The following is a 20,736-nucleotide window of genomic DNA, read 5'->3' as shown; positions in this document are numbered from 1 at the left end:
GTTGGAGTTTGGTTGTCCCATGAAATGGCTTCCTAATGACTTTGTTGATGAAATGCTGCTGTTTCCAGTGGATTTCCTAATGAGCTGGTTTGTTTTTAAGAATGCGTGACATGTTGGTAATTGCAAAAGAAACAGGGGGTTTTCTCTCTGAACATTTCAGCCTACTAGCTATAATCAGCAAGCACGACAGCAGAGGTCTGGGATGCCAGGAGATGCTTCTGTTGTACTTTTTAATTTTTTCCCCATTTTAACTTTTTGGTTTGTACTTTTGTGTCCATTCTATATAAGATGGGTTGTCTCCTGTCTTCTTGTGCAGCTGTAGTAGACAGCACCGAAATTCAATTATCACAGGCTGTTGATAATCGCAAAGTCTATCCATCCCCCTCCTCCCATACCCCCCACGGCGGACACCTTTCCCCCCCCAGCTCCCTCCCCACTCCCACCCATGACACCCACACACAGAACATACCACCTCCCCTACCTTAGCATCCCCTTCTCTCCCACCACCTATTCTCAGCCCTCACTACCCTCCGGTCTCCCCCACTGTCTTCAGCCTTCACTCACTCTACCACTCACCGGCACCGTCTCCCACTGACGGCACCACCTATGCCTCCCACCCACCGCCTCCACCGCCTACTTCACCCACACCCGCCCACAAACACGCCCACTCTCTGAATGCCATCCCACCCATTTGCTCCGCAGAACATTCCAACAACGCTAGTATATCCCCCCCTTCGATTCCCTGCCCGCTTTCCAGCTCACTACACAACCACCCACCAAGGGCTCTCACCACCTACGCCAGCCCCAATGCACCCCCTGACCTGACTTTACCCACCCTCCAACAAGTTAAATAGGATATTCTACAAATCAAAAAAGATGTCCACGCAATCAAAGACCTTCTCTCATCACAGCCCAGTCGACCTCCCACCATCCCTCTACCCTACAATGGACGCACCCGCCCTACATACCCTCGCCTCCAACGACATCCGCGCTGGCCGACTATCCCCGTTCACAACAACTCCCACCGCCCCCGCCGTGTCCTCAACCCACTGTCGGACCGCAACCTATGCTCTCTCCTACGCTCGTATGGACCAGGTCCGGAAAAACACATATCTAGCACACACATCCCCATACCCACAATTCTTACAAACCCTCTGAGGCTCCCAACACTCAACAACAGAGGTTCCGTCCCAAACAACCTCAGAAAAGTTCCCCTCACTCTAGAAAGCTCGACCACCCTTCTCTCTCCCAAACTCAAATGCATCCTACTCAACTGCAGATCGGCCCAGAGACACGCCTCCGACATCGCTGATCTCGTCTCAGCTAGGGATCTGGACCTGGCCATTCTAACAGAAACCTGGCTCACTGAAGCCTCTACCCCGATTATGGACATACTAGTCCCCCCCAACTATCACATCATTAGGCTAGACAGGTCTTCAGACAAGACGGGCGGGGGAATTGCATGCATTTTTAGAAGTAACCTCTCCGTTACTAAAGTCACCCCCCCCTCCCTCTCCTCCTGTGAACTCCTCTGCCTCGACATCACCAGCGAGGGCAAACAAGTTTGTGCTTTACATCTCATCTATCACCCGCCTGGTGACAATCTCATATTCACCCAACAACTCATGGACATGATCACTTCCAATGCCGGTCGGCAGACCACCCAAGTCTACCTGGGTGACTTCAATCTCCACTGGAATGATCAGAAAGACACAGTGGTGAATAGTCTCAAAACTCTCCTTAATGCGCTTGACCTCTCCCAAATATGCGATAGACCAACACACGACAAAGGTGCGATACTTGATCTCATCATTGCCAAAGAGTATTCTACACAACTGGAGACGATTCTACCCTGCGACTGGTCAGATCACCACATTATCACCTTCTTTATAAATGAAAAAGTTAAACCTAACCCGGCTCAACCAATCAAATCCAAAACATGGAAAAGGGACATGAAGAATCTCAACCCCTCTACTCTGCCTCCCCACATCGGCAATCTCCTCCTTCCCCCTTCAGGTGCCTTGGATGTTCAATCACTGACTGACCATTATCTTGAATCTATGAATACTTTAATCAATGAAGTCGCCCCACTGCAACTGAAGAGAGTCTCCACCAAAACTTCTAACCCCTGGTATAACGACAGACTCAATGACGACAGGCGTTCGATGCGAATGGCAGAGCGCACCTGGAGAGCGGACCCTTCAGCACTGCACCTCAAAAGGCTTAAAAACAAGAGAAATGCCTACTTCAGGAAAATAAAGCACACAAAGTTGGACTTCTTCAGCCGCCAGTTGGACCAAGCAAAAAACAGGCCAAGAAAACTGTTCGAACTAATCAAGACCCAAACAAAGGCACAACCCTTACAATCAAATAGCACAACAAGTGACTCCCCACACTGTGAAGACTTCTCTGCTTTCTTTAAGCTAAAGACTGACAACATAAGAAATGACCTCATCATGGATGTAAGCCGATTCCCCAACCACACCAGAATGGCTAACACGCATCCCAAAAACATGGCATCTTGGCTGTACTTCGATACCTACTCGGAAGAAACAATACACAATCTGCTCTACACCTTGAAGCCCTCTAATCACCTCACAGACCCTCTACCTGCTAATGCTGTAAAAGACTTCATCCCCTTGCTCCTCCCTCTCTGGACCAAAATCATCAACTGCTCCCTGCAACAAGGCCTCATTCCAGACTCCCTCAAGGTGGGGCAAGTCACACCTATACTCAAGAAACCTACAGCTGATCCGTCTGACCTAAACAACTACCGGCCCATCACCAATATCCCCACCCTGGCCAAACTGCTGGAGAAATGTGTCCAACTCCAACTAACAAGACACATTGACCAATTTGACCTCCTCAACTCTCATCAATCAGGCTTCCGAGCGAAACATAGCACGGAAACAGCTATGACACACATAATTGATGACGCCCTCCAAATTCTTGATCGCAATGAGTCCTGCCTCCTCATCCTCCTTGACCTCTCGTCAGCATTTGACACGGTCAAACATGAGAACTTGCTGGAGCTGCTAAGCACTAGAATGGGACTATCGGGAACGGTTCTCAAATGGTTTTCGTCCTTCCTTCACAACCGGTCTCAGAAGTTCAAGATCGACAATGTGCTATCTTCACCTGTGCCTGCAGATCTAGGTGTTCCACAAGGATCCTCCCTCTCCCCCACACTGTTCAACCTCGTCATGGAACCGCTCGCCATCTTGCTCCAAGCTTCTAATGTCCAATTTCACATGTACGCCGACGACACACAACTATACCTAAAGCTTCAATCCCCGGAAGATATCAAACTTCTGAATTCCACGCTTATTAACACCCAATCTTGGCTAGCCGATAATCACCTCAAACTAAATGCTCTGAAAACTGAGTTCCTTCTCATCTCACCCCCGGCGAAAATTTCAACCACCCAAACATGGCTCAACAACCTAACAGCACTCAATGTCCAACCCACCATCGTGGACTCAGCGAAATCCCTAGGCATCACACTGGATGCCAAGCTCAACATGCAGCAGTACGTCAGCAAAGCCACAAAATCAGCTAATTTCCAAAACAACACACTGAGGAAAATTAAACCCTTCCTCCCTGCTGAAGACTTCCAAACTGCTGTACAAGCGTTAGTCATCCCTCGAATAGACTACGGAATTGTGGCCCTCAGCGGACTCCCGCTATCCACAACAGCACCCTTAAGAGCCTCCCTGAACGCTGCTGCAAGACTCATTACTGGCTCAAGAAAACATTCGCATATTTCCCCAGACTTAAAGTCCCTAAAATGGCTGCCTTTTGAAGCCAGAATACAACTAAAAATTGCAGTTATGACACACGCGGCAGTGCACCACAATGCACCCAACTACCTCACTCAAAAGTTGTCTATATCAGGAGGTTCGAGATCCAACAGAAGCTCAAAAAATCTACTCCTGAAACCCCGTAGATTCCGGAAAGAGAAAACTTACAAGTGCTCCTTCTCAGGAATGGCACCCAGGATCTGGAATGCGCTCCCTCCTGAAACCAGGCGTATCTCCTCCACTGCACTCTTCAAGAAAGAGGTGAAAACCATCCTTCTGGCCAAGATCTCCTGAACGTTATAGGTGTTGGATCAGAGACTCTGCATTGCTTTGTGACAATGCTCACCTTGTCCTTTGGCACTATACCTCTACTTGAGGGAGACACTACTACGCTACTTTCTTACTTCCAACCAATATATGATACACGTTGGGTCACTGTTTCACCCTCCCGGTGCCCCCACTCAGTGCTCTCTCTATACTAAAAACACGGCTATAAGCCTTCCACACACCCAAAGTGTACCTAAACACCTCTGTAGTGGGATCAATGACTTGTACCGTCTTATATTACTTGTTTACCTGACTGTATTTTGATATGTTTTATATGGAATATGCTACTTACCAGTATGCATCTGTTCTTGGCATAGAGGGCTGCAGAGTGGTACATTTATGAATAGATCGCCATCTGGTGTTGGGCTCGGATGATTGCACTTTGTTTTTCTTCTGGAGAAGTCTTTGTCGTCATAGGTGACTCCTCCTCTCGGTGTTAGTGCGCATGGGCATCGGCTCCATCCTTAGATTGTTTTGCCATAGTAGGGTTAGATGGAGTAGTGTAGTGTAGTACATAAAGATATGCCCATGTAAATGTATCTAAATAAGATAATGTTGGGACAGACACAGGTTTCCGGGGAGGCAGGGAGGGCATGTACCACTCTGCAGCCCTCTATGCCAAGAACAGATGCATACTGGTAAGTAGCATATTCCGTTCGAGGCATATGGGCTGCAGATGGTACATTTATGAATAGATTGTACAGCAGTTACCTCCCTAGCGGTGGTCACCAGTGTCTGTCGCAACTGTCTGAAATAGAGTTTTTAATACAGCTTGGCCCACTCTGGCTTGTTGTGCAGCCTGTACATCAACACAGTAGTGCTTTGTGAATGTATGTGGTGTAGACCAAGTTGCTGCTCTACATATGTCATCTAGGGGAATGTTCCCTAAGAATGCCATAGATGCTCCTAGTTTTCTTGTGGAATGAGCTCTAGGAGGAACAGTTAATGTTCTCTTTGCTTTAATGTAACATATTTGTATGCATCTTACAATCCATCTTGCGATGCCTGCTTTAGAGATAGGATTGCCCTTATGTGTTGGGGAAAATGCTACAAATAGTTGTTTAGTTTTCCTGAAGCCTTGTGTTCTTTCTATGTAGTATGAAATGGCTCTTTTAACATCTAGTGTATGTAGAGCCCTTTCTGCCACCGTCTGTGGCTTTGGAAAGAAGACTGGTAATTCCACTGGCTGATTGATGTGGAATGCTGAAATTACTTTAGGCAAGAACTTTGGGTTTGTTCTAAGAACCACTTTATTCTGGTGTATCTGTAGGAATGGTTCTTGTATTGTTAATGCCTGTAACTCGCTTACTCTTCTGAGTGAGGTAATGGCTATAAGGAATGCCACCTTCCATGTAAGGAATTGTATTTCGCACCTATGCATAGGTTCGAAGGGTGGCCCCATTAGTCTGGTGAGTACTACGTTGAGGTTCCAGACTGGGGCAGGTGGTAATCTTGGTGGAATGACTCTTTTAAGACCTTCCATGAATGCTTTTATCGCTGGTACTCTGAACAGTGATATGCGCTGCCTGTTTTGTAGGTATGCTGCTATAGCTGCTAGATGTACTCTGATAGATGTGTACGCTAGATTACATTGCTGTAAGTGTAACAAGTAGCAAATAATCTCCCTTGTTGATACGTCTAGAGGGTTGATATTGTTATTAGTGCAGTGTATAGCAAACCTCTTCCACTTAGCTGCATAGCATGCTCTGGTGGTTGGACGTCTCGCTTGTTTAATTATTTCCATGCAATTTGGTGGGAGATCTAAGTACCCAAATTCTAGGATTTCAGGAGCCAGATCGCTAAGTTCAATTGAGTTGGATCTGGGTGCATTATCTCTCCATGGTTCTGTGTAAGGTGCATGGGTAGAATTCGTAGCTTTTGATGTGGCACTTGTGAGAGTTGCAGGAGCGTGGTGAACCACAGCTGTCTTGCCCACGTGGGTGCTACTAGTATCATGGTCATTGAATGTTGTTGCAGTTTCCTGACCACTAATGGGATTAGTGGGAGAGGGGGAAAAGCGTATGCAAATTTGTTGGACCAATTTATCCATAACGCATTGCCCTGCGACAGGTGATGTGGGTACCTGGACGCGAAGCTTTGGCATTTTGCGTTCTGATGAGTGGCAAATAGGTCTATCTCTGGTTGTCCCCATCTTTGGAAGAATGGCTGCAGTATTTGTTGGTGCAGTTCCCATTCGTGTATTTGTTCCGACTGTCTGCTTAAGATGTCTGCTATCTGGTTTTGAACTCCTGGTAGGTGTTCGGCTAACAGATAGATGTTTTGAGGAATGGCCCATCTCCAAATCTCCTGTGCTAGTCTGGATAATTGGAGAGAGTGCGTCCCCCCCTGTTTTTGAATATAATACATTGCTGTCATGTTGTCTGTTCTGATCAGGACTGCTTTGTGGATAACATGTATCTGAAAGGCTTTCAATGCTAGAAACACTGCCAGTAGTTCTAGATAGTTGATGTGCAGTGTTTTTTCCTGCACACTCCACCTTCCTTGTACTGTGTATTTGTCCATATGTGCTCCCCATCCGGTGAGCGATGCGTCTGCTGTTATTGTCACCTGTGGAATTGGCTCTAGGAACGACCGCCCCTTGGTAATGTTTGTTCTGTTCCACCACTTCAGAGAGCGGTGTGTGCGGTCGTCTACCAACACCAGATCCGTAATCTGTCCTTGAGCCTGATTCCACTGTGTCGCTAAGCATTCTTGTAGCGGACGCATTTGTAGTTTTGCATATGGTATTAGCAGTATGCAGGATGACATCATGCCTAGTAGCTGCATGAACACTCTTGCTGTTAGTGAGTGTTGTGGCTGAAATCTCTGAATGATTGTAAGCATTGCTTGGACTCTTATTGGGTTGGGGTACACTTTGGCTTTTTCTGTGTCTATGGTAGCCCCCAGATATTGTTGAACTTTGTTTGGTTGTAGGTGTGACTTTGTGTAGTTCACCGTGAACCCTAGCTGGTGTAGTAGCTGAATTGTCTTTTGTGTGTGTTGCAGACACTCCTCTTGCGACCTGGCTTTTATTAGCCAGTCGTCCAAGTATGGGAAGACATGAATTTGTTGTCTTCTTAGGTGAGCTGCTACCACTGCCAGGCATTTTGTGAACACTCTTGGTGCCGTCGTGACACCAAATGGGAGGACTTTGAACTGATAATGTTGTCCTTCTACCACAAACCTGAGGTATTTCCTGTGGGCTTTGTGAATAGGGATATGAAAGTAAGCGTCTTTTAGATCCAGTGTAGAAAGAAAGTCCCCTTTCTTCAGTAAAGGAAGTACTTGTTGGAGCGTGACCATGTGGAAATGTTCTGAATTTATGTATGCGTTGAGAGGTCTTAGGTCCAGTATTGGCCTTAGAGACCCGTCCTTTTTGGGGATTAGGAAGTATAGTGAGTATACTCCTGTTCCCTGTTGGTGCTGTGGAACCTTCTCTATGGCATGCTTTTCTAGCAGTGATATTACTTCCTGTTTTAACAGTGTCAGGTGATCTTGTTTCATTGGACGCTGTTTGGGGGGGATGTTTGGTGGGGTAGCTGTGAGTTCTAGGCAATAACCATGTTGGATAATTTGTCTTACCCACTTGTCTGATGTGATGTTTTCCCAGACAGGTAGGAACTGTGATAGGCGTCCCCCTACCGGTGTTATATGGTCTGGGGGAAGCTCTATGAAGTCACTGTTTTGGGGTTGGAGAGTTGCGGTTGTTGTTGTTTCCGCGACCTCTACCCTTGTTGTTGTTACCCCTGTATCCACCTCTAGAATTACCTCTGGGTGATGTAGGTGTAAAAGAGGTTTGCTGTTGGTTTGTACCTGTACTTTTGGATCCTCCTCTATAGGTGGATCTACGAAAGGAACCTCTTTGTGTCGGCTGCTGCAATGCTCCCATTGATTTAGCCGTTTCTGTATCCTTTTTCATTTTTTCTAGGGCCTCATCTGTCCCTGTGCCAAAAAGTGTTTTCCCATCAAAAGGTTGATTAAGTAACGAGGTTTGTACCTCTTGTTTGAATCCTGACACTCTGAGCCATGCATGTCTCCTTAGCATGATGCTTGTATTTGTCGACCTTGCCGCAGTTTCTGCCGCGTCTAGGGCGCACTTTATTGAAGTGTTAGTAATTAACTTCCCTTCTTGTATAAGTTGATCAGCTCTCTTTTGATGTTCTTTAGGGAGATGTTTGATGAGTGTTTCTAACTCATCATAATGCGCTCTGTCATACCTTGCAAGTAGTGCTTGCGTATTAGCTATGCGCCAACTGTTTGCCGCTTGAGATGCTACTCTCTTGCCAGAGGCATCTATTAGTTTAGACTCCTTGTCAGGAGGTGGCGCTTCTCCCGTAGATAAAGAGTTTGCTCTCTTGCGAGCGTTTGTGACCACTAGTGAGTCTAGAGGAATTTGTCCTTTAATGTATATTGGGTCTTTTGGAGCTGCCCTATATTTTTTATCAATTCTTGGGTTCAATACCCTAGCCCTCACTGGGTCTTTGAATATCTCTGATGTATGACTGAGAAGGCCTTTTAGCATTGGTAGTGTTCCTGATGTTCTTTGTGCAGTAGGTAGTGTCTCTAATAAGAAGTCCTGTACTAGAGGTTCTGTATGTAGGTCTACCTTATGAAATGTTGCTGCTCTAGTAATGAGTTGTGCAAACCCAGTATTGTCATCAGGAGGTGAAGGTTTTGAGGGATATGACTCAAGGTCGGTATCATTACCTGATCCCACATTATACTCCTCCCATGGGTCTGCCTCCTCTGGGATTGTGTCCTCATCATCCCCAGGGTGTCCCCCCTCCCCTGTGTCACTTTCTCCATCTGTTGTAGGTGTAGATGGACGTGTGGGAGGAATATCTGGCCTATTGTGAGGAATAGGCGGAGATGGTGTGTGAGGTTTGGGAGAAGGGGGAGGAGTTGTATTCGTCCCCATTGTTCTCTTCTTTGGATGAGCCTTGTCGTCCAAATGTTCATGTTTCCTCTTTTTAGGTAGCTCTGTGACTACCTTGCCAGTCTTTGGGTCAATAAACAAAGTCTTTTGTTTAGGATCCGTTCCGTGTTCCTGTGTCGGTACCGCAGTTTTCGGTTCCGAAAGGTGTCTTTTCTTTGAAATGTCCATTTGTATTTTCGGTGCCGAAGTTTTGTTCGGATCCGACTTCTTCGGTATCGAAGATGTCCCCGGTGTCGAGGGTGTTTTCGGCGCCGAAGCGTGCTTCGGTGTCGACATGGACTGCTTCGACTTCGAGCTTTCCTTGACTTGGTGCTTCGGTGTCGATGTGGTTGGTTTATCGGAACCGGAACCACTATGATGGGGGACCGAGTGTTTCGGTTTCTGTTTCGTTGCCGGGCTCGAAGGCGGGGCGTTGGAAACTTTTTTCGGTTGTCTGACCGGGCTCGAGGGCGGGGTCGACACCGTGCGGGGTCTGTTTTTCGGTAAAGGGACGTCGTCACTCACGGTTTGTTGGACGTCGATTTCCTCGACGTCGGACTCGTCCGCTTCTGACCCCGCCTCGTCGGCCTCTTCTTCCTCCTCTTCTGGTTGCTGGTCCTCGAACAGCTCCGGGATTGCTTGTGACTGCATTCTCGATACCTCGTGTCTTCGGGCTCGACGGTTTCTAATCGTCGACTTTGACGAGAACGCTGCACAGGCCTCACAGTCCCTGGATTCGTGTTCAGGGGACAAGCAGAGGTTGCACACTTCGTGTAGGTCCTTGTGTGGGAACTTAGCACCACACGTTGGACATTTTTTGAATGGAGTCCTTTCCATGGACCCCGGGCTGGACTACGTCGAGTTTCCCGTAGTCGTCGTCCTTCGAATCGCGTCGGTATGGAGTGAAGTCGCGTTCGATAACGATACCGTCGATTTGGAAAGGAATACGCGCCGGTTATAACCTTCTTTGTTGAAGTCGGTCCGGAGCGCTTCGATCCTCATCCGAACCCGATGGCGGAAAAAAACAATCTAAGGATGGAGCCGATGCCCATGCGCACTAACACCGAGAGGAGGAGTCACCTATGACGACAAAGACTTCTCCAGAAGAAAAACAAAGTGCAATCATCCGAGCCCAACACCAGATGGCGATCTATTCATAAATGTACCATCTGCAGCCCATATGCCTCGAACATGTTATTATTATCCTTTCATGTTCGTGACTACTACATTGCTCCCATTACCTCTGTTCATTCCTACTGCCCCTACCCCTTTCATTGTGAAGCGCTCTGATATCTGTAAGGATCTTGTTCGCGCTATATAAAACTTTGAATAAAGTGCTTTTCCATTTCTGTAGCACTAGGAACTTTGCGCCAACATGTGGCACAACTGCTATGGTATCACAGCAGATTAAAGGCTTGAGGCCAAGGTGTCTTGAGCAAGTCACTGGATGTGTCTGGGATCAGATCTCTTTCAGCACCTCAATGACTCATGCCCGACATTTGCAAACTATACGTAGTCGCTTTGGAAAGGGTTGGTGGCTGGTGTACAGTACACCCTTCTGGGGAGCCATCGTTCTGGGAAAGGTTTGATGACATACAGTAATCCCTATCCCCGGGAGACTTCAGTGTGAGGAGTTTGTTTTCTCCTCAAGGTAGTTCTGATGAACATGTTATGTTAGACCACTCAAGGCACTGTTTGATGGTGCACACTGATATGCTGCTCATAGGAGTTGTTTTGGAAGACACAGAATGCTGTATTTTGTATTGAGGGGTTCAGGTACACATTACCAATTGTACCTGTGCTGGAGCACCACAAAGGCACTCGATGTGCCGCTTGACAACAAATACAATCTACGAATGGAAAACCTCTGGCACACGTTTCATTATTTTTGCCAATAATCAGAAAATGATATTTGTTTTATTTTGAAGAGCCCAAAACAATGCTCACAAATGAGGGCAATGGGCTCCCAAACGAAGCGCAATGGCTAGAATATTCTTCTTATGGACTAACAATCTTTCAGACTGGCGCCAAATAACCATAGACACATTTGTTGAAAGAAAAACACTTTTTTGGTGGTTTTCAAAATGTGTTATTCACATACAACCACTGACTGTGGCCTGCTCGTGCCCTTCAGTGCTGGCCCTCTGGAGTGAGACAGGACAAGCAGACGATGCCTCACGGTGACCCTGGGTCTCGACCTCACCCTGCTGCCAACTTGCTGAACCTTTGTGACAGTCGCTGATGATGTGCACTGGCAAGGCGGCTTGGACTTGCTGGCGAGTGCTCCTCTCTCAACATGCAGAGGATAAATCTTCTCTAAACAGCTGCACCACATTAAGGGGGACCTATGAAGACTATTCTGCACTAAATAGCTGGTTTGGGGTAGAACACAGCGAGCGTACATTCTACCTTTTACAGAGCATGTTAACAAGTAGCAATACACTACACTGCTACAGCTTGGAGGCTATATCGGGCTTTTTTTTATTTTTTTAGCAAATTATTTGACCCTGCCAGCACACTCCCTGACCCCCACCCCCAGGCCACTGATCACAGTTCACACTTCTCGTATCAGAGTAAGTGAAGACTGCCTGGAAATGCAGCAAATTAACATCGCTGCACTTCAGGCCATCTTCATTTACATGTACTTTCAGAGGCATTTGCGCACCCCTGGGAACCCATCGGCGCCCCACAGTTTGAAGACCTCTGCTTTAGGAAGTGCTTTCTGATGCCCTGCATTGCCTTTCCAGTGGAGTGCCTGGGAGTACATATGACGCTTCAAGGTATACACTACATATTTGAAAGAAGCACATAACAGCACAAACAGTCTCCTAGATTACTGCTCTGTACTCCATTTCTTCAGTGGTGCTCAGTAGCACACACATTACTCAGACCTTCATCTAAGGAGCTTTCACAAGCACACGTCAGATATGCTGTGCCTAATGTGATTTCTAGAATGTGCTTTGAGCTTTGCTTCAATAATCTCATAGCTGTCTTCTCTGTCCTTCCATTGGAGAAGCTGTTGGCGTCTTCATTCTGGAGGGCCTCCAAAAGGGATGCCTTGGACTCATTCCACTGGATTTGGAGGGGTCACTGGTGAATCGCCCCAAGCCTGCCGTCCTCAATGCTACACAGCCCCACCCACCAAACCCCCTGGTCTCATGAGATCCAAAAGCATACACTGCCCAGTCTCCACTTGCAGCCAACAGTTCCTACTCTGTGGCAGGGCTCTCCTACTGGAAAGTATCTGTAGACACACTGTCCCTGGCCTCTCCCTGGGTAACTTTCACAAGCCTGCCTGGATTTGTCTCAGTTGTCCAAGAAGCACCCAGGGGCTCCTAGTGTGCTTTACCTGTCCCATGTGAAGCAACGCTGTGATCAATGTCCACTCGTGAATACGATTTTCTCAGCTTTTCTGCTTTTGCTGCTGCTCAGATGCGCTAACTGATTACTTAAGGAAAATTCACTGAGAAGCTGATCAGTATAAATCCTTTTAGAACCCCAGAGATGTGGGTGTTTTGAGAAATCTTAGCATTGCTTCAAGCAAACGGCACAGGCACCATCTGTGCGCCACCAAATGTCGTCCAAATTATATGCGGGGCTTTTTCTTCAGTCTTCGCTCGTACATGAACTCATTACATCAACTGAGTTGACTGACAAGCTGATCTTTCCCACTGTCAGCTTCTTGGTGATCCAGACACCCATGTATCATAACAAAACAGACTGATGCTCGTGCTTCGCTTCTATACAAGAGCCAAAAGTTGGCACACTGGAGGAAGGGAGACTTGTTCTGCATCATGCCCCCATCTCAAATCCGTATTAAAGCTCACCATTCTACAAGATTCGCATTCTGGGTGAGTGAAGAGTGTTGGTAAGTTTTCTTTAGCCTTTACATGTGTGTTCTCAAAGGTGCTGTGAACAGTAGCTTCCTCACTTTGCCTTTCAAAAAGGCCTCCTATACCTTTCTGCAACAATTGGTGCGTAGAACCTACAATTTATGTGCAAGACCCACATTACATATTGTTTTTTAAGACCTCTTTGCTACTCTCTTACCCAAGTCTACAGTTAATTAAGGCATTTATTGATCCTGCTTTGGAAATGTATCTGTCAGACAGTTCTAACACAGAAAAAGATAATTGCTCTCCGACATGTTTTAAGATACTCCTTGGCCGCCTGCATCTATATGGGTCCTCTTGCTGGTCTGAAAAATGACCTGTGTAGGTTAATGCAACAGATATGAATTTAGCAGCCCACATGCCTCGAACAGCAAAATTCCTGGGATCCAAATACTTTCTTGCTTTTTATTACATTTTATTAACAGGCAAGATTTTCTGGAGTTCTTTGAGACAACATGCAAGCTGTGCTCTATTTGAGTAAGCAGACCGGAACAAAGGCAGTCAGCTGGCTGTTTGGCTATGGGACCGAATTATTCAGAATCACGTCCTTATTTAGATTTTTCTGGACACAGGCAGACACCCTCGGCAGATTGAGTTATGCTGCTTTTCACAAAAGATCTGATTGGTTCTCCAGCAGGAGTTATATCAAAGTGATTTTTAACAGAGGAAAATAATTGGCCTTCCACTGCATTTTGTCTAGAGGAAGAATACTCTCCAGGGATGCACTTTTCCTTGATTCCGCAGTCCAGTTTTCTATCTGCCTTTCTACTAATTCCCACAATTATGAGGACTCTCCAAAAAAATAAGGCTGCCACATATTTGGAGTGGACCACCATAGTACCACTATGGTTAATGCAGCTTCTCAATGTCCTGATCTAGTTCATCAGAACAGGATGTTTCTAGCATACCTGAGGTAGAGTGTGTGATTGCAAAAACAGGGCTTGCGCACACACAAACAGTTGTCAGAAACAAAAACTACCATCTTGTGTGCATCTCGCTAAGACTGGTATGTCAAGCTCACAAAAAGACAATGCGAGGAATCCATGCAAATATCCTAAATCACTGGCAATCCCTCTGGGTTAGAATTCCCATCCATCGTTTTTTACACTGTGCCACAATCAGCAGAGGCACGCCTTAAGCACATCAATATTGACCCTGTTCCTCATGGGAACAGTCCACCACGAACTGCCATGTGAGGCCAATCTAGAAGTGACTACAAGCCACCCCAGACCAGATTCAGCCATACTATACTTCACCAGTGTGGTATCGCTGGGATTCTATGGCACAGCAAGCAAGGTATCCATGCCTCAGGATACAGTTTGCCACTTCAAGCAGATACATGGAATGTGAGGATTGCCTGCGGCTCTGGCCTAAAACTCCGATTCAGGGATCTGATCTAACAGGTATAGCCAGCGATATAGAACATTATAGCCTGCTGTCATTTTGATGGAACATCTCAACCTGTGCTTCCATTGATCAGAGGTTATACGTGCTCTTAACAAAATCTTTTGGAATTTTCCTTTACTGGGTACTATGCAGCCATATCAATAATATCTTCAATGACTGCAGTACTCGCCCCATCATATTGGTGCAATCAAAAAATTACAGCCTAGGTAATTCAGCATGCTCTTTAAAACATCCTGTAGTTCCACAGTTTAGTTATCAGCCATAAGGAAGTTTAGGTTCTGTGTAAACCACATCCACATCCCCCCATAGCCATAGACATGTGGCCCACCCCACCTTGCGAGACAAACTGTGATCCCTGAACTTACAAACCATCCGACTACAATACTGTCAATGAAGTCACAGAAAAGGACCCTGTACTAGTCCACATTTTGCTAACAAATCTAGGTCAAACGGGGTATTGGAACAAGTATGCTTAGTGTACTCCACAGTTTAGTTCATATACCTGTAACACACATTTAACTGCAAATATAGTCTAAGAAGCTATACCTCCTACGGCACGGTCATTCCCACCCTCTCATCCCCTCCTGAATGACCCAGCTATTCAGTTAGAATCCACTTAGTAACAAAAGGTTAAATCACTTACAAATGACTTGCGTGTTTCTCAACTAGTCTCCATCCAACCAGCATTCTGGTAGGAGGAGTTTATTACAAACCAATTACAGCTTTCTTGTATTACCACGCCGTGGCGCAATGCAACATTACAATGCATTCAGTTCACATGATCCCATCCTGTTATGGAGACTTGTGTGTACTGCCCATCTTCTTAGCATTATTTAACGAGGTGGGTCAACATACAACAACCCATTATACAGAAAATGCTCCTTACATCCAATTCCTGGATTCCCCTCGCGGGCGATTAGCTGCACTTTAGAAAGCGGACTGTTGAATTCATCTCAAATATACAAACAGCCCTTTTGCTCAAGGAAAAAATGAACTGAGTTATTTGGCTGCAAGTGCAGTCACTACAAGATCCAGGCTGCCGTAAAGTGGAAGTGCTGTTTTTCTTTTAAAGGCTAGCTTAAAAAAAAATATATAAAGACTACCATTTGTTATATTTTTGTTTTACAATTGGTTATTTAAGAAAAAAAAAAGTCTTAAACCGAGAAGGGATGTTTGGTATATCTTTTAAATATGTTTTTAGTATTGAAAAGGTTTTACCTGATAACACGTTAAAGCGCATATATATTCAATACTCAAGTATCAATGAAGGTCCGGTCATGGAAAACCAAGTTCTTCAATAACCCAGTTTTTTAACGTTCATCGAGTACAGACATATTGAACAATATCTTTCTTTTGGAGCCTACGGCTACAGCTTCAGGCGTGCTATTTTTTCGATAAGATAAGTGCGGGGGTTCAGGTTGCAGATGATCACATAACTTAGCCAAAGCCAGGATTAGAATTCAGCGTACCTGCTAGCCAACATAAGGCTTACAAGTGATCACAAACGAGTCCTGATGAAATCTGAGGCACAAAAGGCTGCTTCAAGTTAAAGCATTTATGCTCACTTTTAGCAACATCTTCACGTCTCTTCGACGCTCCCACAATATATCCTCACCTCTTGTGTTTGCAGAGTACTCCTCCGCCCGCTTGTTCAGTAATTTCACGCTAGAACGCCCCAGAGCGCGAGCATGGTGGCTCAATCTCAAACTGCACTTCCTAAATGTCACTTGCTTGTGAACACATGAATGAATACCAAATTGCATTTAATATTCAACTTCGGCTTGTGTTTAATTGCGAGAAAATTGATAAAATAAAGTGAGGGCTAAAGCCACTTCAGCTGGAAGATTAACACCCATCACATGAAATGGCCCTACTGCTCTCTCCAAAGCTACAGTGAGAAAAGAGGGCACTTCAGCAAACACCACTGCTCCAGCCAGCTCGCACCACGGAACACCCCAGTGCCACCAATAACCCCTATTCATTCACCACCCCCAATAACATGCCACAACTACACCACAGCCATCACCGTGCTTTCACCTCTATTGTGCACTGACCATCTTCAACCAAAGAGGAGTACGTGTTGCCCCTGCACAACTGTGGAGAATTGTACACCCAACCTTGATCAGCACTACAATTTGCAACCCGTGCTGTCCCTCCAGCACTGCAGAGCGCCAGCAATTTCCTCTTTAGAATGAAAGCATAGATGACCCTTCCAGCAGTACACACTGTAGCAGTCCGAAGCAGAGACGCCACACAAACTCCATTTTGAGATCCCCGCCCACTGCTTGCATCCTACTTATTAAGACAACGCTAAGAAACACTATAACAAGGCCCACGCACTAGCATGGAAGGTATCCTTTTACTCAAATTCAACTTTTGACTTTACCGTAACAGTACAAATCCCAGTTTTCAGAGCCTACAAAATTGTTCCTGCGTATAGTCTAGGAGACTTCTACAATGCAGAGACTGTGAACCATCAACACATTACCTAACATAGCATAACACCCTGAACAAATCTTGTAAACTGCACGTCTCAACAAGTTAGAATGGCTGTTCCTAAAATGCACATGCCTTTTATCAAATTTTGCATTTCTACGGTCAGTAAAACCACTCACCTGGGTGGCCATTTTGCCATAATCAATCCATCGCAGTGTTGCAAAGTTTGTAGATTCTGCGCAGTTGAAGCCATGGTTAAATCCTGCATGATAGCCATAAGGAAAGGTGATCATAAATTCACCAGCTTCCTGAGTAACCTGATGGAACAAAAACAGACTGGTTAAGCAAGTTAGAAACCACTGCTATCCAGAACCTCGAACATCAGTAGCATACGGTCAAAAGATTTTAATAGTGAAAAACACCAGAGATGCATATCTAGCCAGGGCGCAGTATGGTTGTGCTGTCTGTGCATTAAATTCTGCAAGCCCAGTTTTCAATGAAGCAGCAGAGGTAAGACCTATTGTGTATGATAAGAGGGGCAACCAATAAGAGCTGCAAGACTGTCCATGATACCCCGCTGCAGCTATCAAGTTCAGATCTGAGGTCTCTCCAGTACTGCATCAGAAACAAGAATAGGAGCGTGCCAATCACCAGGCCTATACGCGGGGCTAGGAAAGCCCAGCAAGCCATCATCAGTGCGCAAAATAATGGGCTGATGAGACAGACCATAACTACAGAATTTTTAAGCAGAGCTTTAAATAACAGACAAACCGTATCTCCACCTGTGGACCAGTCAGACCTCAGCCAAAGCAGCACTAGGCGAACACGAACTGCTGCCGGATCACTGCTGGAGTACTAGTGCGAAAGCAACCTGCAGGGTGATGGCTGCATAGTGGGCCTACCAGCTTGTCCTCTCATGATGCAAAGTATGGTTTGGTGCACAGAGCTTTATTTGTAACCAATAATGGGGCAATACCGAATTTCATGAACCCTGGTGCAGTTGGCCACTAGCTAAGGTATGATCACAACACTGTTGAGGCTTCACAGACATGAAAATCCACCCCAAGCCTACAGTGAACAGGCTCCAAACATTATACTCTACAAGCTTCTCAAGATGAGAACTATTGAAATAGGAGGGCATAGCTGAAGCCAAGAAATATACTGCACAGCAATGTTATGTTAAAAGTAATTTGTAGAGCGCATGTTCACCAGGCGGTTTCTTGGCGCGGAGAAAGGACGGCAGTTGTATAAGAGTGAACAACGAATAGTTTTTACCTGGCGGTGTAGTTTTGCAGCTTGAAGATCTTTCTGGATTCACTATGCTGTGCATATTCCGCAATCTGGTGGTTGGGTCCGGAATCGTAGTCTTTTTTTCTCTTTTTTTTTTTGTAGCCCAGGTGGGCGTCGACGTCCCACCATTTGGTGTACCTTCGGTGACGTTGGCATGCTTCCGGCGGAAGCTCCCACCCTTGGGCGCCATCTCCGGATTCTTGGGCACCATCTTCGGATTCTTTTTTTCTGTCTCCTTTTCTTGTGTTTTTGGTGAATCCATGGCTATGTTTGTTAATCCTCTTTTTTTTTTAACGTAATTCTTAACGAATCCTGTAAGCTTCAACTGTCTTAATCTCTATGTGCTTCCACCTTCTTCTCCAGCCTCATCTTTCTGGCGGAGGCAGGTGGGTTCGCTAGTGAATCCAGAAAGATCTTCAAGCTGCAAAACTACACCGACAGGTAATAAACTATTCGTTTTGCAGCGTGAATCTTTCTGGATTCACTATGCTGTGCATAGATTTTGTAGCAGTTTTCGTTACTTTTGTGGCGGTTGGGTGGAAGATGAGTGTTGGTTGTTGAATATATGTTGAAGCACCTTTTGTCCTACTTGTGCTTCTTTGTTCATTTGTACATCCACGCAATAGTGCTTAGTGAACGTGTGCACTGAAGCCCATGTTGCCGCCAGGCATATGTCTTGAATTGGTGTGTTGGCCAGTACTCTGATTCATGTGGAACCTTGACACCACCTTCGGCATGAAGTGCGGGTCTGTTCTCATCACGACCCTGTCACTGTATCTGGATGTAGGGTTCCTGTAGTGTTAGTGCCTGCAGTTCGCTCACCCTTCGTAGCGAGGTGATTGCTACCAGAAAGGCCGCTTTCATTGTCAGCATTTGCAGTGATGCTTTGTGGATGGGTTCGAAAGGTGCTTTCATTAGCTCTGTCAGTACCACGTTCAGGTTCCAAGCCGGTGGCTGCATTCTTTTTGGTGGCGCTATTCTTTTAGCCCCTTCCAGGAATCTTTTCACGACTTGAGATGTAAAGAAGCTTCTCCCTGTTTCTCCTCTTGTGTATGCCACAATCGCTGCCAGGTGTACCCTCAGTGAGGATGAGCTTAGCTTAGCATTTATTAGGTGCGTGAGGTACCTTAGCACCGTAGATTCGCTGGTCAGTTTTCTATGGAGTTTCTTCTTGCAGCACCATTGAGTGAATCTTTTCCATTTTTCCCCATAGCACTTGCGTGTGCTGGGCCTTCTTGCCTCTCGCAGCACCCGCTGGGTGCTCTCTGGTAGTTTTAGATGTCCTCAGGAGCCAGGCTGAGAGGTTGAGGCTCTCCGGCTCTGGGTGTAGAACTTCTCAGTTTTCCATGGAGAGCAGGTCTCTTCTTTTCGAGAACTTGTGGGGGGGGCCCCTGTGCCATCTCCATTATCTGTGAGTACCGGGTCTGCCTGGCCCATTCCGGTGCCACCAGGATGAGCGTCATGTTGCTCGTCCTGCATTTGTTGAGAACCCTGGGGATCATTGGTATCGGGGGAAAAGCGTAGGCAAATGTTTTTGACCAGCTTATTCATAGGGCATTCCCCTGTGATAGTGCCTCTGGTTGCCTGGATGCAAAGTATTGGCATTTTGCATTCTGGCGTGTTGCAAACAGATCTATTGTTGGAGTGCCCCACCTCCTGAATAGTCTCTCGGTTTCCTGTATATTGAGTTCCGACTCGTGGGATGCTGAAGTCTGCCTGCTGAGCCAATCCGCTTCTACATTGTCCTTCTCTGGCAGGTGAATGGCTAGCAGGTCTATTTTGAGTGGTATTGCCCATCTCCAGATTTCCTGTGCCAGGCTTGACAGAGGGAATGATTGAGTTCCCCCAGTTTGTTGATGTAAAACATCGTTGTGGTGTTGTACGTCTGTATCAGCACCTTCCGGTTGTACAGGTGTTTCTGAAAGGCCTTGAGGGCAAGGAAGGCAGCGCGTTCACAGAGGACGCCAGGACAGGACGCAATAGGTAGCGCGACTGGGGAACAAGAACACCAAGAACCGCAAGTATTGTACTGAACCGACCTTTAATTAAACCTTTCCCTTTGTTTAGTCCTCCTGAAGGTCTTTTCCACCCGACTGGAGCGCGTTACACATACGCGCGAGGTAATATACAATTTCTCAGAGAACAGACCGATGTCCGTTAGGGGCACGTTTGTAAGAGAACACGTGTTTAGAGGCACGATATTGCACATAAAAATGTAATTTCTTCGTGAGAATCAGAAAAGTTCAGAGTTATACATGCTGAATAATTCACAATGACATCGAATGAAGTGTACTATCTTAGAATTACACGGGGTCAAAACCACAATATATTTCACACTTGTGCAAACGCTGTAATTACATGCATGCAGCACCTACCTCGGAGCATGCCATTACCCTTTGTTTGAGTATGGAGAGTTTGAAGAGAGAGTTGACATTGCCATTGATAGCAGCCGCTTAATGAAGTATTGCCATTTTTTAGTTGTTACAATAATCTATCAATGGATAGATTTGATAAGCAGATTTCTGCTTGGTGTGTATCCCCTTGTACCCCCTCCCTTGTGTGTTGAAAGAAAATTGTATTTATTTTCTCCTCACAGGTACATTGTGACCTCATTCAAAACAAGAGACAGGTCAATATACCTATTCCTCATCACTTTATTTAGAGCACC

At 45.9% G+C, this 20,736-nt stretch overlaps 1 protein-coding gene across 3 annotated transcripts in view; it reads right to left on the bottom strand.

The window, feature by feature from the left end:
* KDM4B (lysine demethylase 4B) overlaps positions 1–20,736 on the bottom strand; it is a 374,991-nt gene that overhangs the window by 219,193 nt on the left and 135,062 nt on the right. For all 3 annotated transcript variants that reach the window (XM_078669809.1, XM_078669810.1, XM_078669808.1), the window contains exon 8: positions 16,958–17,095. In XM_078669809.1, coding sequence (XP_078525935.1) covers positions 16,958–17,095 — 138 coding nt within the window. The remainder of the gene's footprint in view (positions 1–16,957; positions 17,096–20,736) is intronic.

Source organism: Lissotriton helveticus, chromosome 12, assembly GCF_964261635.1.
Source record: "Lissotriton helveticus chromosome 12, aLisHel1.1, whole genome shotgun sequence".
Lineage (NCBI taxonomy): Eukaryota > Metazoa > Chordata > Amphibia > Caudata > Salamandridae > Lissotriton > Lissotriton helveticus.
This window is presented reverse-complemented; position numbering and strand designations above follow the sequence as displayed.